Below are 18,518 nucleotides of genomic sequence, written 5' to 3'. Positions count from 1 at the left end.
ACTGACTGGGTCCAGGGCTCTGGGCCGGACATGTTTATACACATCAAGCCATTGCACGCCATGAGTTCATGGACAGTGTTCCTTCCACGAAGCAGGGTGGGGCGCTCACGTCATGTTACCATATCAAACAACACTATGTCCCTCATTTCAAGTGATCGAAAGCAGCAATCCAGAGAAGATGCTAAGGTTCTGAGACTGTGTGACCCACTGAGACGGTGAACCCAGAGTCAGACCCCACCGGGGATGTGGGTCTCCTGACACCAGATCCTGGGATCTCTCATCAGGCTGGAAATGATTCCTTGGGACAGCGGAGAAAGGGAAACCAGAACTGGGCAGCTTTGACTTGAGTACAATGAAAGCCATCACAGAGGATTTCTCAGTGAGTGAACACATCAAACTCCCTCTTGGTTTCAAGGATCTCAGATGTTGGCCGTGAGTGACAAGGGAGCCTCCTGGTCTTCCAGATAACCAGGAAAGAGGTCGTAGCTGGCTACAAGTCACAGAAACTTAGCTTAAGGTGTGAAGCGATGAAGGAATGTGCCAGCCCATGAAACTGGAAATCCAGAGGTGGGGGAGGGGGGCAATCAGCGAGTCACAGAGACCCCAGCAGCCACTCACACTCTGCCTGGGCACCAAAAGCATTGTCACCTTAGGGTTCACTCCCTTCGTGGTCTCAAGGTGGCTGCGGGCAACAATGCGGGGGGGGGGGGCTTTCCTGTCCCTTCACAAGAGAGAGACTGACTTCCTGCAGCTCTACTGTCCACTCAAGCCCATGTGCATTCTGGAACCATCACTGCAAGAGGGATGCACGACCCCAGGACCAATCCGGCCCAGCCTATGGCCACAGGTCTCTGGCTGTGAACCGCTATGCTCTTAGTGAGGTGAGGGGTCGGCTTTTGGGGAGATCAGCCTCAATACCCTCCATGGGGGGCAAATTTGGGACCCACAAATAGCACACCTCCCCATTGTGGTCTAGGCCTGGGCAGAAGGCCAACAGGATCCCCACGCAACTAGTCCAAAACACAAGAACAATTCCATGCTGCAGAAACTGCCCAGCTGCTGGTTTCAGACAGGCTGATGACAGTCTCCTGACCCTAACAACTCCCTGTCCCAGTCCCTGCTTCATTTCCTCAGCCTGGGTGGCTCTGAAATCACATGCAACACGCGAGGACAGTGAGCATATGGGGTCAGGGAAACAGAGGAGTCTTTCTGTGGATCCAAGAGGCACGCAATGCATGTACAACAGAGGTTCATGGCTGATATGCTCAAGGGAGAAAAGCTGGGACTGGGGTGCTAGCAGGAAAGCATGCCCTCAAGAGCCTTCCCCTTCAGGTGCCTGGGAATGACCACTGCAACCTCCCCTGGGGTGTGAGCCCCCAAAACCCTGCGTCTGGCCCCTCACTGCCTGCCCAGGGCCACACCCAGCAGAAGACAGGCCCCTAAACACTGATTGCAGAAGGGGAGGAAGAGGTTTGTAGATCAGACTAGCCTCAAGACGCCCACTTCATTCACCCCAAAGCTGAGCTCCATGGCTACAGCAAGGGAACACAGACAGGAAGCATTCCTTCCTGGGCCATATCTGGCTCTTGAGAAGTCTAAACCCACAGGACTTGCTGGTACTCTCTTACCCCTGGCAATCCTTCTCCCAAGGGTCCAGGTCCTTCTACTGTCTTGAGAGATTCAACTGTACTGCTCTCCCCAGCACCCTCCCCACAAACTTTCCAAAGTTCTGTGTCCCAGGGTGGCCTGCACCCATGCTTGTGGTGACAACACTCTATCAGCTGAGCTGAGCCAAGAGTTAAAGGGGGTCAGGGTGGGGTGGGGTGGAGGAGTCTTCTCTGACAAATTCATACCAAGGTGTGAATGACTAACAAAATCTAAACTCTTCCCAAAGTGTTTGAGATTTTACAAGTGGAGATTCAGGCACTCAAGCAGGACTCCCACTGGCAAAGATGACATTTAACCTAAAGCATGAGGAGTCAGCGGTAAGAAGAGCAGGAGGGGGATGGTCTAGATAGAGAACGCAGCCAGTGCAAATGCTGTGAGGCAAGGAAAAAAAAAAAAATGACCTGCTTAAGGAACAGGAAGTAGACCAGAGTCACTGGGGTGTGGTGAGTGAGTGTTTGTGGGCCAAATGACCAGGTGGAACAGGAATTTGTACACCTGGGTCTTTCACAAAATCTCAGCATCCATTATCTGCTCGTGAAGCTCTTCCAGGAACTGTATAAATTACACCCGTGCCTCTGATTAAATACCTCCAGCTGACCAAGCACTGTGCTGGGTATTTTCTGTATTAGCATAATCACCGATCATCCCAACAGTAATAACGTGAGATAAGTTATGATTATTTCTCCCTTTACAAAGGGAGAAAGTGAGGCTCAGAAAGGTTTAATAACTTGTCTAAGATTACACAGCATGAGAAGAGTCAGAAGGAGGCTTTGAACATAAGTCTAAGTGACATCCAAATTCGTAACCCACCCAGTGAGGGAGCATAAAATGCCAGGTGCAGTGCTGGGCAAGTCCATCTTCATGCAGGGCAGCCAGAAACCGCATCTAATTCTAATTATGACAATCACAGCTCTTGCTTCCTCTCCTAGACCCTACTCTCCCCGAGGACAGGAATTTCTGATCTCACTTGTCTCTGCACGGCAGCCCCCAAGCCCTACGCCCTACACATACAGGCACTTAGTTTGGGATGTGGACAAGGTCAAGCCTCGGTTCCTTCTATAAAATTGGGAGGCGATGTACACGAGATCTTGCGTGAGGCCCCGGCACACAGTAGGTGTTCAACAAACTTCAGCTGCTAGTTAACAATTTACATCTCCAAGGCTGCTCCCTCATCCACTGTCCCACTGGCCCCTCCCAGAAACCCTGAGACCTTGTAGGCAGGATGGTATTCTCACTCCCATTCTACAGACGGGGTAACCGAGACTTAGTGAGAAGGGCTTTCCCTCAATAGCACAGAGCTCCCTTCTAGAATATAGGCTGCCCAAGGACAGCATCTTTGTCTAGTCCCCAGGGCCAAAACAGTGACTGGCACATAGTAGGGAAATATTTGCTGAATGAATGAAGAGGAATTAAAAACATCACTTCTGGGGCGCCTGGGTGGCTCAGTGGGTTAAGCCTCTGCCTTCGGCTCAGGTCATGATCCCAGGACCCTGGGATCGAGGCCCGCATCGGGCTCTCTGCTCATCAGGGAGCCTGCTTCCCTCTCTCTCTCTCTGCCTGCCTCTCCATCTACTTGTGATTTCTCTCTGTCAAATAAATAAATAAAATCTTAAAAACAACAACAACAACAACAACAACAACAAAAAAAAAACATCACTTCTTTCTCAAAGGATGCACTTCCCCCTTGCTCTGCTCTGGTAAGAGGCAATAAATTTCTGGAAGCAAGCTAGAAGCGTGGTGGGGCGGATGAAGAAGGAATTAATGTTTGCAAATGTCCGCTATGGGTCAGGCATAGGGGGTTTTACTTTTAATCAGAGTCCTGCATCCTATCCCATCATCCTCAAGGTTGAGATGAGAAAACAGAGGCTTTCTGCAGAAAGCCAGACCGGAATGACCTGCCAAGATCCCCTCTCAGCCAGAGCCAGACCACAAGGGCACCTGCCAACAACCCAGAGGCCTCTCACCCTCTACGCTCAGCAGCCTGCGCGCAGAAAAAAAACACCCCGACGCACGCTGACTCTACCTCACCCTCACCAAGGCAGGCCACAAAGAGCCGCTTTCAGCTCCCTGGGCCCCAGAAAGCCCGAGCTTGGGGGCTGAGCCCTCAGCCAGCCAGGCAGCCCTACCTCCTTCCCTTTCCCCTCCCCCACCAGCAAAGCGTGACTCAGCGGTTCTCTTCCCGGGAGCGGGGAGCGCCACCTCTCAGCGTCCCTCCGCCCAGGATACACATCAAGCCTCAGCTCCCCGGGACGGGACACTGGGGTCCCGCCCTGCGCTGGCCCCGCGCTCCCGGGCCTCCGCGGGACTCCGGCTTGGACTCGGCCTCATTTCCGGCAGAGCCAGGCACTAGACCGCGGACACTACCCGGGAGTCGATTCCCCGCCGCCAAGCCCACACAAGGTTCCCTGACACCGGCACCCACGCGCGCCAGCCCCGCGGAACGCCTTGCGCATGGCCCCTCCCACTGGGGGCACCCACCGGGGGACCTCTTGCTACTAACCCACCAACACTTATGCGGACAGTTTATCGGCCGCTAGGGAAGGTGCAGGCAGTGCCTAAACCCAGGAAGGTCTCCAGCGCAAGTGTCCCCTCTGCCGCATGCTGACACCCCGCGGCTAGCGATCACCCCATCTTCAATCAGGGATTCGCTCCGCAGGCCCCTGGCTGCGGTTTGGGAGCTGTTCCCCACCATTCTCTGGGCAAGCTGAAGGAGAGAGACCCTTGGAAGTCACAGGTCCATCAGCGCTGACCAGCGGGATTCTACCACCTCAGGGTGGGGGTTGGGCTTGGGCCTGTTGGACCAGTCTGGGGGATTTCAAATGCAGGGCCCCTTTGGGAAGGCATGTCCCACTTTTAGGGGAAAATTCTGACAGTTTGGGGCCAGCTCTTTCTGTCTCAGTATAACTCACCGGGAATAAAAGACCAACCCCAAACGGGCCGCCGTCTCCCACCCACGAGGGGCCCCTGCCTTTGGAGGTACAGGGAGTGCCCAGGGACAGCGAGCCTCTTGGGGGGAGGGTCTGGCATTGGGTTTTTTTTCCCCGTGGATCCCTCTTCGTCTCTGGGGAGTGGGCAGCCTAGAAAATTCTGTGGGCTTTGGGCAGGGCTGAAATGGCAAACCCAGGATTCTAAACCACTACATCTCCCTGGATTTCTTCACCAGATTAACCGCAGGAATGGCCTTTTTACAAATGATGGCCAGGGCCGATACAGGATGCCACACGGGCCTGGGGGCCGAAAGCTGCCTGCCGGAGGGCGGCGCGGAGGAGGGCGCTGGGCAGCGGAGGCCGGCGCCCTCAGGCTCCCTCCCTCCGGGACCCGGGGCAGGGTGGGGTAGGGTGGGGTGGGGGGGACACGACACACAGCGCGCGGTCCAAACCTTCGGAGGGCATTCGGTGCGACGGCATCCCCACGCCGCGGCCGGCCGGAGGGGGCCTCAGACAACACGTACGTTACCTTCAGTCACATAGCTGTGGTCCCGCAGGAAGCTGTGGTTAATTTTCCGCGTGTCCGTGTCCTCGCCCATTGAAGGCCGTGCCCGGTGCCCTGGGCATGCCCCGCCGCCGCACACCGATGCAATCCGCAGAGGTCGCGCCGGGCGCGCGGGCCATGCCGCCGCAGCCTAGCAGGGGCGCGGGCCGCCGGGGCCCCGGGGGGCTGGCATCGCGGCCGGGGGCGGCCTGGGACGGGCGGGGCGGCCGGGGCGGGCGCCGCGGTCAGGCGAGCGCGCGGCGGGCGGGCGGCGGCCGCGGGTGGGGGCGGGCCAGGGCCCGGGCGCGCATCCCGGCCGGTGCGCGCTGCGTCGTGCGCCCGGCAGCAGAGGCGGCGGCGGCGGCGGCGGTGGTGGTGGCGGCCTGCTGCCCGGGCGCCTGGCTGCGCGGCGGCGGGAGGGTACGCGCGCGGCGCTGCGCCGACCGAGCCGGGGCCGAGCCGGGCTGCGCGGGCTGGGGCCGCCGCCGCCGCCGCTGCTCCTCAGGCCCCTCCCTCGCGCCGCCCGCTCCTCCGCCCCCGCGGCCCGCGCAGCCAGCCGCGCGCCGGCCGCCCAGCGCCCTGCAGGTGGAGCCGCGCCCCGGTAGGGGCGGCACCGCTGTGCTCCGGCCCCCGCGGGTGGGCACCTTTGGTGCCTGAGTGTGCGTGCGGGAGAGGGAGGAAGGAGATGGTCACCTGGATGCAGGGGCGGGGGGAGCGCTGGTCCGCTGAGCTTTTGGGGGGCACCTTGGCCGCCCAGGTGCCGGAATTATGGAAGAGATGCCCAATGACGGAGGGAATAGAAGAGGTAGGGCTGGCGGGAGGACAGGGAGTGGATGGGGGTCGGCTGAAGGTGGCACCTTGGAGCCTGGAAGGCTTCAGAAGTGGGGAAGGAGAGTGCACAAGGGTCCCCTTCGTTGGTAGAGGAAGGTGGGTCAGACAAGTTTAGAGGACCCTCTGGAGCGCAAAACTGGACCGGTGGGAAGAAGCTGGAGGGATGGGGCGGGGGGCGGGGGGCCGGTGTAGGACCGGGCGGGAGAATCCACAACCTGCGAGGTAAAAACTCTGGATCGGCTGCCTGGAGTAACTGGCCTCCTCCAGGCAGAGCTCCATGATCTATCCTCCTGTTAGTCTCTCTACCGGTAAAAATAAAGTGTAGAAACCGAGCTGAGTGTCCTCCAAAAACAGGCTGGAACACGGGTCCGTCTGCCAGTCTCCCTCTCCACCAAACCCGACCTTCCCTGCCTCCCTTCCCTTTTCACTGGGGAAAGGGAGGGGAAGGAAGGGGGAGGCTGCCTGGGAGGAGCAACAAATGCTGAAGGGCCTTTTGCCCCAGGTGGGAAAGGGAGCTGAGATCCCCAGTCCCAGAATCCTGTGAGGCTTTGCTTCTTTCAGCTGGTTTCCTGGGGACTCCAAACTGCAGGGGCCAGGGGAGTCCAGAAGAGGCAGGGACAGGAGGCCAGGGTCAGGAAGACTGGGGCAGGTGGATGCTGCCTGTGGTTTCTTTTTTCTTTTCTTTCTTTTTTTTTTTTTTTAAGATTTTATTTATTTATTTGACAGAGAGAGATCACAAATAGGCAGAGAGGCAGGCAGAGAGAGACAGAGAAGCAGGTTCCCTGCTAAGCAGAGAGCCGGATGCAGGGCTCGATCCCAGGACCCTGAGACCATAACCTGAGCCGAAGTGGGCTTAACCCACTGAACCACCCAGGGATGGCTTGCCTGGGGTTTCTTGCTGGGGAGAGGGAGTTTGGGAGCTAGAGCTGGGCTTTTACGGGGCAGAAATGCCCAGAACGGACCCCCCCACACACCCCTGCTGTGTGTAATGGAAAAGGCTGGACCCCTGAGAGTCCTGGGGGTTCTGCCAGCACCACTGCCTACTTCTTGAATGCCCCCCCCAACCTGTCCCACCCTCAGCTTGTTCACAACATCCACCTCAGAGCACAGCTGTGGCAGGTTCAGTCCTGGACCAGGTAAACACAGGTCGAATGTGCTTGGGCTGCGCTTTCGTGAAGGAGGCTGACGTTCGTTCGTGTCCTCTCCCACCCACCTTCTTGAAGCCGGGCTCATTCTGCCCTCTCCCCCTTGTCTGGGCTGCCCGAACCTCACATCCAGAGCCCAGCACCCTGCTCCCTGTCCATACCCTGCTCGCCTCCCTATCTCTATATAAAAACATGGCTGCAGCCTCAGCCTCCAGAAGCCACGGGCTGGGTTCAAGTCCTGACAGGGAGGGGGGTGGCTAGCACAACCTTGCCCGTGAAATGGCGTGATCCTGGGGCTGATGTGGCCAGTTCCTGTCCAGTAGGGGCCTGGCCTTCTCCGCGCTCTGGCATGGTAGCTGATACCATCACCGTGCTGAGACTCGTCTCTTCTCTGATCTTAGGGAGACCCCCTGTCCATCATCCCCATCTGTCATTCGGTGGAAGCACACACCCCATTTTCCAGGAGGCCCTGGATCCCCATGGAAACGGCCCTGTCCTGGGCTAACACATCAACACACCCCTTTGTCAGCTTCTGGGTCAAGCAGAGGACCCCTGGAGTTGGCGATCCCCAGCCTTGATGGGCCCCAGGGCACATCAGCCCCTCTGCACTCTCCATCAGCTCATTCTTCTCTCCTTTCCTCTGGGCTCCTCCAGACTGTCTCTTCTCTTCCCCTGAAGCACCCGTCCCCATCAGTACCAGCGCCTTGCCCCACCAGCCCACACTCACCCTGGTACAAACCATTGCTCCCTCTTTATGTCTCCAAACGTCCCTGGTCCCTCAATGCAGGGCTGCCCTGCCCCTCGTTCCTCCTATCCCCAGCCTCTCTCTGTGTCTGCCTCCCCATTCATTTGTCCATGACAGATGTTTCTGGAATATCTCCTGTGGGCAGGCACATTCCCAGCACAGGGGTAACACGGGGAATAGAACAGATCAATCTCCCCATTCCCATGGGGTTGAGCCACAAGCAGGGCAAGATCAACAAGGTGGAGTAAGCATATAAGTCAGGTTGGGATGGAGATGGGTGGTGATGGGGGTCTCTTGTACAAAGTGGGAGTGGAGAGGACCCCTGTGATAAGGTGAAATTTATCAGCAGTCCCCCTGGGGGCCCCCCACGGCAAAGCCTGCTTGGGTCTTCCACATTAAGAAACAGTCCTGACTCTGAGTTCCCTTCTTGCTGCCAGCACGGTGTCCTCTCTGTTTCAGGACCTAAGGAAAACATCTACATGCCCCATGTCCTCTTCCGCATCCCCCCACACTCACTGCTGGAGCCCTCCACCAACCTGGCCTCTTCTCACTGTCCCACCCTGCCCCCCCAAAGGGAAGCTGGTCTCAGCAGGGTTGATAATGACTTTCCTCTTCCTGGAACCAGTGGATGAGTCCCTGGACTCCTCTCTTAACTGACCCTTCAGCAGCCTTCACCCTGCGGGACTGCCCCGTCACTCCTTCCATTTGCTTTGGGGACCCCTCCTTCTTCTGCCTCTCAGCTGCTTACCAAGTTAGGCTCCTTCTCGTGGTCCCTGAAAGGTTGTATCTCAGTCCGCTTGTCTTGACTGATGTTCAGATTGTGTATGGAAAAGCCTACAAAAGTTAGATGTGCCGCTCCCTGAACTGTCACAGAGCAAACACTTGATTAACTACCACCCCCCTCAGGAAAAGAAGACCCCGCCATCCTCTGGAGGGCTCCTCATGACCCACTCTGTCCACCTCACAGAAAGTCCTATCTGGACTTCTAACACTGCGACTTTGTTGTCTGGGGGGGGGTTGTGCAAAGAAAATCACAGAGCATGAGTGTTTGGGGATCTGGTTTTGTTCCACATTCCGTATCCAAGGCTTGCGCATCATGGCATTTTTGGCATTTTAATTTATTCATTTTTCATTGTTGCCTAATATTCCATCATGGAAATGCAATGCTGTGTCTCCTCCTGCAGATGGGCACTTGGTTGCTTTTGGATTGGAGGTTATTATGAACAGAGCAATGTCTTAGCATGCACGTCCTCCCCTCCGTTGGGCATGTGTACTCAGCCTGGGATTGCAGGTGATGGGCTCTATGCATGCTGGGCTTTAGTAGCCGACGTCAAAGAGCCCATAGGGGAAGAGAGTTCTTGTTGCTCCCAAACCTCCTGAAATGAAGTATTGTCATCATCTGTGACTTTTAGCAGTTTGCCACCTCCAGTGCGACCCTCACTTCCTCTCCGGCAGCCTAGGCTGGCCCTTGTCCCCATCCCCACTCAGGATAGACTGGCATCCTCCTACATCTGTCACCTCTCAAGCCATCATGTCCTGTCGATCTTCCAGTCCTGCTGACTCGCTCTCAGAGCTCACAAATCCCGCTCCTCCCACCAGCCTCACCACCCGACCAGAACGCAAGGATTCACCCCTCCCTCATGTGGACTGAAAGCTGACCCAGTTCACTTTCCTACTTACCATGTTTTGAGGCTCCCAGCTGCCACATGCTAATGTCTACATCCAGAGGTCTTTATGGAACAGCTCCAGACTGCATCACTGGCCAGTTCCCCTGTGTGCACCATGCTCTTTCCTGCAATGTCCCCAGCAAGACAGATGCCTTCCAGACTCTGCATTTGTGCGTGCTGGTCCCTTGTCTAGAATGTGGTCCCACATGCCACTTTTCCCCATTTGGAGTCAGCCAAACAGTCATGACAAACAGTAACTCCAGCACCAGTCACCGTTCCCCAATGGCCCCAGGGAGGTCTCCGTGCTAACTTCACATACCCAACTTCTGCCTCCTGTGCATGGGCTGGATTTGCATTCCTGTCACTTTTTAAATTGCCCATAGTCAGGAGAGCAGCTTTGGACAGTGAATTGGGGAAGTGGCCTGCATCTCTCATGAATTGGAGCTTTACAAGCCTGAGTGTGGTTTGCCAGATTCGTTTTTTCCCTCTTGACTCAGGGTCTTGAAAAAAAGTATCCACCAAGATAGAATCACCACCAGCTGGGGTTTCTGAATGACTACAAAGGGCAGGGACCCTTACAGGATGTGTAGTGTGCATGAGAAATAGACATGCAATGTGTTTGGTCCCCATGACTTGTGGGTTGTTATAGCTGTGCATGACTTCTATCCTGACCGCAGCATCCCTATAAGCCACATGGTGGCTCTGCACGTCACCTACATTATCTCCTTCTCCAAAGTGAGTGCCCTGTCTCAGCCAGAATGGTCTAGTAATGGAGGACCTTTCCCATGCAGTGGCTGACTGAATCTGTCTCACTCTCCCAGCTCGACTGCACCTCTGATCCTCCCCATCTTTACTCTGGGGACCAGGCTGATGGAGCAGTCCCAAAGCCGGACGGAGCTGGGCTCCTGGCAGAAGCAAAGGAAAGATGGGGGCCCTGAGCTCCCTCTTGCAGTTTCAGAGACCCCAGGTAAGTTCCATAACCACCACTCGTGAGTTCAACAGGGCAAGGAGGGACATGGTAGGTCACATGGCCATGTGACCTCAATGGAGCTCACCAGACAATCCTCCCCCAAGGCGGGGGTTGCAAATAGTTTGCACAATAATACAATCTATTACAGTATTCACTTTATAAATGAAAACAGAAACAAAACCAACAACAGGCACAAAGTCACTGTCCCCAAGTCACCTAGCTAGTCCATGGCAGAGCCTTACCCAGCTTGTAGGGTCATCCCATGTTAGCTGCTACTAATGAAAACACTTCTTGCCACCTTTCCCTCTGTGATCACCCAGATCCCAGGGTAGAGCTTTAAGGTGGTCTCTCGGTGCTTCCCACCTTTGTGAACCATCTGCTTCACCCTAGAGAGGTTTCCTGGAAGAGTGCCAGAGTGGATCTTCTCATGGTAAGATGCCAAACAAAAACCCACCCCCCCAGACCCCCAGGCTAGTCACAGTGCCTCAGATGGAGGCTGGCTGAGAATTTGGATGCGCATGCTAAAACCATTACATACAGATGCCAGCACGCATGTCACCCGGCCCAGCACTCACGGGCTCGGGGGCTTTCTGCCACTGTGGAAGCCAAACTTAGGAGAGAAAATGTGGAAATGAGGACAATAGAAAAACAAGGTTCCAGAATCTAAGCCCAATGACCAAAACCCCCTTGGATGGCCTTCCAGGGTCTTTCAAGGGAGTTTTCTTTTTACATAATCATGGTCATGCTTTATTTTTGTGTTATATTTATATTAATGAGATACTTTGAATAGAGACCCCCCCTTTTGAATATTGACTCAAAAGAAGTTGATATTAAGATCCTGACATATTTGCTTCAGTTCTTTTAAGAAATAAAACCGTGGAGATACGCTGAAGTTCTTTGTGTCCTCTGTATCCTTCTCTTTCCAAAGGCAAACCCTACCCCCAAGTTTTTGTTTTATTCCCATCCGTGTTCTATCCTTCAGTGTGTATACATGCATTATATCATTTTGTGTAATTTTAAAATTTATATAAACACGAGCCTATTGATTATACCATATTGCAAATTGCTTTTTTTCTAAGCATTATTTTTTTCAGCTCTACCTAGTTCCTTCATTGATCTTAGATGCTGGAAGAAAATAATCAATGGTGTCTTGGAGCCCACCCAGAGGACCTTCTCCAGGAGCTGATTCGTGTGTTTCTTCCCAGCTCCGCTTCCAGCGATGTCACGGTGGTACTAGAAATCCACCACGGTGGGAGCATTCATATCCCAGAGATTGACAAATGCTATAATTTAACGCTTTCCCCCTAGACAGCGGGTTGTTAAACATTTACCAGCATACTGGTGACCACAATCCATTTGTTATTTCTCCCACCCCACTCTACCCATGTTAATGGGTGTGTAGGTTGTTTCAGCCTTCCGAGATTGTAAGCAATGCTGCAGCGACATCGCTGTACCTACCTCCTCATACCCCAGTGGGTTTCCCAGGATGGGCACCTGGAGACAGGCACCGCTGGATTATGGTATCTGTACATTTGTAACCTCCTACATGTTGTCAAATCAAGAAACAATTTATGCTCCTACAGCAGTGTATCACATTCCCCGTAACACTTGGAATTGACTTAAACACATGTCAAGTTGATGAGGGAGCTGATCTGTGATGATTGATTAATTTGCATTTCCTGATTACTAGTAAGGTTGAGAATCTTTCTGTTTAGCCTTTGTGACTTCCTGTTCTGTGAATTATCTGTTCTTTCTCTGCCCATTTCCCCACTGGGTTACTTGAATTTTTTCTTACTGGTTGCCTGCAGGCTCATAATTTTACTATCTATCCTCTGTCTGTGTGTGTGTATTTTCAAACGTTGGCTTATAATTGGCTGCTTTTCTCCTAATTTTGTTTATGGTACTCTTTTCCTACAGAAGTAACTCATTTTGATGTGAAATTTAACAATATTTTCCTTCAAGTATTTGGCCTTTTGTGTTCTGTTTGATAAATACTTCTCTACCTCCTGAGTTATATCAGTGGGCTACAGAATGTCTTTTTACATTTATATTTTAGCCCATTTGGAACATGCTGTTCTGTTTTGGGTAAGATAGAGGCTAAATTATATACTTTTTCCATATGAAAGAATCTAATATCCAAGTCATTTTTTGGAATGGCCCATCTTTCACCCACTGATTTATAATGCCCCTTCTTTTCTATTCCCATATACATGGAGGTGTATTTCTGGACTCTGTTTTTTCCATTGGCCTTTTTACCTGACCCATGTGCCAGTAATAAACTGCCTCACATTGTATAATTTTATAATGAGTCAATACCAAATAAATCAAATGGCACAGTTTTTTTCTTCAAAATCATTTTGTTTAGTCATGGACCTTTGCTTTCCTACATAAATTTTCTTCTTTCAGATCTCATTTTAAAATTCTGTTGGCATTGGGATACCTGGGTGGCTCAGTTGGTTGAGCGGCTGCCTTCGGCTCAGGTCGTGATCACAGCGCCCTGGGATTGAGTCCCACGTCGGGCTCCTTGCTCAGCAGGGAGCCTGCTTTTCCCTCTGCCTCTGCCTGCCACTCTGTCTGCCTGTGCTCACTCTCTCTGACAAATAAATAAACAAAATCTTTATAAATAAATAAATAAATAAAAATAAAATTCTGTTGGCATTTGCATTGTGACTATACAGAACTTAACAATTAACCAGGAAAAAATTTATACCCTTCTGATGCTGAAGTGTCCCATCCATGGACATGGTTTATCCCCAAATTCATTCAGATGTTTTTTCATGTCCTTCAATCAAATTTTGTAATTTTCTTTGTAACAATAGTAGCAAACACTTATATGTATTATTTGTACAGCTACTGTTGTAAACACTTTATAAATATTATAAACATTTAACTCAGTTAACCTTTCTGACTTCTTTATGAGGTAGATATTATTACTGTCTCACTTACAAATAAACTGAGGCATGAATGATCAATTAATTTACCCAAGCCAGTAAACAGTAGGGCTGCAGGTGAAACCAAGCATTTTGTGTTGGAAACCCTGCTCTGAACCACTCTGCTATACTACCTCAATAAAGGGCTTGATTTAATCTTAAAATTTAATCTTAAGATTTAATCTTAAGTATATATATATATATATATATATGTATATATATATATATATACATATATATATATATATTTTTTTTTTTTTTTTTTGAGAGAGAGAGAGCAGGGTGGGAGGGGCAGAGGGAGATGGAGAGAGAGAATCTCAAGCAGGCTCCATACAGAGTGTGGAGCCCAGTGCTGGACTTGATCTCGGATCCTTGAGATCACAACCTAAGCCAAAACCAAGAGTCAGACACTTAACCTACTGAGCCACCTAGGTGCTCCTAATCTTAAGTACCTTACAGATTTTACTGCCTTTGTGAATAGGGTTGCCTTTAAACAATGTAGCATTGGTATTGCTGTTCAAGAGGAGTGCTATTGGTTTTAGCAGATTGTCTTGTACCCAGAAGTTTTGTTGAACTGTCATATGTTCTAATAGTTTGAAAACAGATTCTCTTAGATTTTCTAGGCAGACAGTCATATCAGCAATTAAAGACAGTTCTGGCTTTTTCTTGCCATTCTCCAGCTATTTGCTGTCTGGTCCAATAGGTTCCAATACAAGGTAGGGTTGAGTAGTAGGGGTGATAGTAGGAGTCTTTGTTGTGGGTCTAGCTATGTTTTTAAAGTTTCGCCATGAATAATGTTTGCTCTTGGGTTCTCACGAATAAACTTTCTCATCCGAACAATTGCTGAAATTTATCCCATGTGAGTGTTTTTTGTTGGACTAATCACTTTGTTTTGTTGTATCTATTGATACGACAAAATTTCTTTTTGCTTTTCATGGAGTCAGTTACATTAACAATTTTATCTTCAACCATTTCTACTGTGGACACCATATAGTTGTAAGGTATACAGATATAGATATAGATATAGATATAGATATAGATATAGATAAGATATATATCTTTCCCTTTTTTATATTTTTATGAAATAGTTTGTATATGATAGAAATCACATTCCAAACTGTTTCCAAAAACAACTAAATGAATCTGGAGATAGACCATTTTGCATTCCTATCAGCAGTGTATGAACATTCCAGTTCCTCCATGTCCTCACCAAAATTTGACATAGTCAGCCTTCTTTAGGTTAGCCATTCTAATAGGTATATAGTGGTATCTCACTGTGGTTTTTAAGTTGGCATTACCCTAGTGACTAACGATGTTGTGCATCTGTTCATGTGTCATCTGTACATCATCATTAGTGAAGTATCTCCTCAGACATTTCCCCCATTTATTTTTTTAAAGATTTTCATCCATTTATTTGCCAAAGAGGTGGGGGGGAGAATGTAAGCACAAGCAGTGACTCATTTATTATTTAGCTTGTTGGTCTTCTTATTATTGAGTTTTGAGGATTTTTTATATATAATCTGAATACAAGTCATCTATCGGGTATATGTTTTGCCAAAATTGTCTCCAAGGCTTGTCTTTCACTCTCTAATGGTCTTAAAAATGTCTTTTTAAGCCCAATTTGTGGCTTTTTTTCTCTGCAGATCATGCTTTTGTGTCATATCTAAGAAGTCTTTGACTAACTCAAGGTCATGAAGATTTTTATTATATGTCTTCTTCTACAACAGTTGTCAGCAAACTATGGCCTACAGACCAACTGCCTACATTTATGTATAATAAAAAGTTCCCAAAAAATAAAATAGAATAAAATAAAATAAAATGAGTCTCTTGTGGGCAGCAAAAAAAAAAAAAAGTTTTATGGGAACACAGCATCATCCATTCATTTCTGTATTTTCTATGACCACTTTCACATCATAATGGAAGACTTGTGTAGTTGCAATAGAGATTATAATATTCACAAGCCTAAAATATTTACTGTGTGGTCCTTTAAGAAAAAGTTCATCAACTCCTTGATTTTCTGGATTTAGGTTTTAAGTTTTGGTCTATAGTACATTTTGAACTAGTTCTTATATATGGTGAGAATTATGGGTCTATTTTTTTAAAGTATAGTTCAGATACACGTACACACACACACACACACACACACACACACACACACACGAATTGCTTTAGCACGTAATTGTCAATATATTCTCCACTGAACTATTTTTTTCATCTTTGGTGAAAATGAGCTGTATCAGCTGCCATATATATGTGGTTCTATTTCTGCTTCCATAGATCTACCTGATCTCATCTTGTCACCAATATCCCCTGTATCAATCAATGAAGCTTTATAACAAGTTCTTGGAATCAGATCATATTCATCCTCTGGCTTTATTCTTCTTCTTATCTTAGTAGCTTTGCATTTCCATAAGAACACTAGCATCAGTTTGTCAGCTTCTAAAGAAGAAGGAAGGAAGGAAGGAAGGAAGGAAGGAAGGAAGGAAGGAAGGAAGGAAGGAAGGAAGGAAGTTGAGATTTCAATTGGATTGTGTTGAATTTATAGATCAATTTGAGGAGAACTTACATCTGAGCAATACTGAGTCTTCTAATACATGAACATGGTATCTCTCTCCACTTATTTAGCTCTTTAAATTCTCTCATCAGCGATTTATAATTTATGATCTGTAGGTTTTCCACATGCTGTTAGATTTATTCCCCTAAATCTCATATTTTAAATGGTATTTACAATCTTTCAATTCTGATTGATCTCATATCCTATAAACTTGCTAAACTCGTTTATTATTTCTGGCAGCTTTTTTGTAAGTTCCATTGGATTTCTTTACAGACAATCAGGTTGTCTGTGAATAAGGATGGTTTTTTTTCTTCCTTTCTAATCCAAATGTCTTTTATTGTCTTGGCTTTACCCTCCAGTATGAACAAGTATGGTAAGAATGGCCAAGAATTGTCTTGCACCCAATCTTAGAGGGAAAGCATTCAGTCTTTCACCAGTAAGTCTATAGGTTTTTCACAGATATATTTTCAAAAAGTTGAAGATATTCACTTCTATTCCTAGCTTGCTAAGAGATTTCATCAGTAGAGATTAGGTTTTATCAGATGCTTTTATATGTCTACTATAGTGATTATATAGTTTGTTGTTTGTTTTTTAGGTTGTAAATATAGTGAATTACATTGATCAGTTTTCAAATGTTGAACCCACCTTGCATTTCTGGGATATACCCACTTGGTCAGGATGTATTATTCTTTTTCTAAATTGTTGGATTAGATTTAAGAATTTTTGTCTTGATGTTCATGAGGGATACTGGTATTGATCTGTGGTTTCCTTTTCTCATAAGGTCTTCATCTGGTTTTGATATCAGGGTAATGCTTCCATACAAAATAACTTGGGACATATTCCCTCTTTTTCGATTTATTGAAAGAATTTGTGTAGAATTGGCATTATTTATTTCTTAAATACCTGGCTTCATCAGTGAAGCCATCTCGATCTGAAGTGGGTTTTTTTGGTTTGTTTGTGTTTTGTGGAAAGGTTTTAAGTTATAAATTCAATTTCTTTAATGGTTATAGGATTACTCAGGCTATCTCTTCCTTCCTCAGTAAGTTTTGGTAGTTTGTGTCTTTCAAGGAATCTACCCACTCCATCTAAGTTGTTGAATTTATTAGCAAAAAGTTGTTCATATTTTTCCCTTGCTATTATTATTTTAATATCTATAGGCTCTGTAGTGATGTCATCCTCTCATTCTTGAGACAATCTTGTCTTCTCTCCCATCCTGGTCAGTCTGGCAAGAGGTTTTCAATTGTATAAATAAAAAGCTCAAAGAATCAGCTTTTGGCTTCATTGATTTTCTCTTTTATTTGTTCTATATTTTGTTAATTTGTGCTCTGATCCTTATTATTTCCTTTATTCCCACTTACTTTAGATTTAATTTGATTTCCTTTTGTTAGTTTCTTATAATGTAATCTAGCATAATTGACTGGAGAACTTTTTTCCCCAATACAGATGTTTAGTGTTACAAAGTTCCATCTAAATATTATTTTAGCAACATTACACAGATTGTATCAGAATTTCGTTTTCATCCAAGTTTAATTCTTTCTAATTTTCCTATTGATTTTTTTTTTCTTGGATGCATGCATTATATAGAAGCATGCAGCATAGTTTCCAAATATTTGGAGATTTCCCTGAGCTCTTTTTATTTTTGATTTCCAATTTAATCCCATTGTAACAGAGAACATACTTTTTATGACTTTAATCCCTTTGTGGCTATTAAAACTTGTTTTGTGGCCCAGAATATGATCTATTTCAGTAAATTTTCTGTGGTGTATACTTGAAAAGGGTTTGTGTTCTGCTTTTATCAGGTGGTGTGTTATTGTTGGTTGACAATGTTGTTCATGTCTTCTATTTCCTTAACATTTTTGTTATACTCTTCTTATGAATTATTAAAAGAGGGTTATTGGATTTCCAACCATAATTATGGATCCATTTCTCCTTATAGTTCTATCAGTTTTTGCCTTGTGTATTTTAAAGTTCTGCTATTAGATACATAAACATTAAGACTATTAACATTCTCTTTATCATTATGAAATTATTTTCTTTGACCTTGTAATATTTTTTACTGCAAATCTACTTTGAGATTAACATAAACATTGCAATGTATCTTTTTCATTGTTTTCCATTTAATCTCTTTCTATATTTACATTTAGATTATGTTGCCTATATGTGGGTCTTACTTTTTCATCCAATCTGATCATATCTGCCTCTTAATTGGAATTTTAGACCACTGCCACTATTGATGTGGTTAGGTTTAAATCTGCCATCTTGATATTTGTCTTCCATTTATTCCATATTTTCTCTGTTCCCTCCTTCCTCTTTTCTTTTCTTTTCTTTCTTTCTTTTTTTTTTTTTTTTGCCTTCTTTGGGAAAAGATTTTATTTATTTATTTGACAGACAGAGATCACATGTAGGCAAAGAGGCAGGCAGAGAGAGAGAGGAGGAAGCAGGCTCCCTGCTGAGCAGAGAGCCCGATGTGGGGCTCTATCCCAGGACCCTGGGACCATGACCTGAGCCGAAGGCAGAGGCTTTAACCCACTGAACCA

General features: G+C 47.7%; 1 protein-coding gene across 2 annotated transcripts in view; it reads right to left on the bottom strand.

Moving 5' to 3' along the window:
* The window catches only part of PPP2R2C (protein phosphatase 2 regulatory subunit Bgamma), a 127,558-nt gene extending 122,235 nt beyond the window's left edge, over positions 1 to 5,323 (bottom strand). The window contains exon 1 of one of the 2 annotated variants that reach the window (XM_032333777.1): positions 5,125 to 5,323. In XM_032333777.1, coding sequence (XP_032189668.1) covers positions 5,125 to 5,194 — 70 coding nt within the window. In that variant the 5' untranslated portion in view covers positions 5,195 to 5,323. Of the gene's footprint in view, positions 1 to 5,047 lie in introns of both variants that reach the window. The other variant, XM_032333778.1, reaches the window with a different exon arrangement.
* Positions 5,324 to 18,518: the final 13,195 nt, after the last annotated feature.

The sequence above is a fragment of the Mustela erminea genome, chromosome 2 (assembly GCF_009829155.1).
Source record: "Mustela erminea isolate mMusErm1 chromosome 2, mMusErm1.Pri, whole genome shotgun sequence".
Taxonomy (NCBI): domain Eukaryota; kingdom Metazoa; phylum Chordata; class Mammalia; order Carnivora; family Mustelidae; genus Mustela; species Mustela erminea.
Note: the sequence above shows the minus strand (reverse complement) of the source record. Positions and strands in the feature narration are given on the sequence as shown.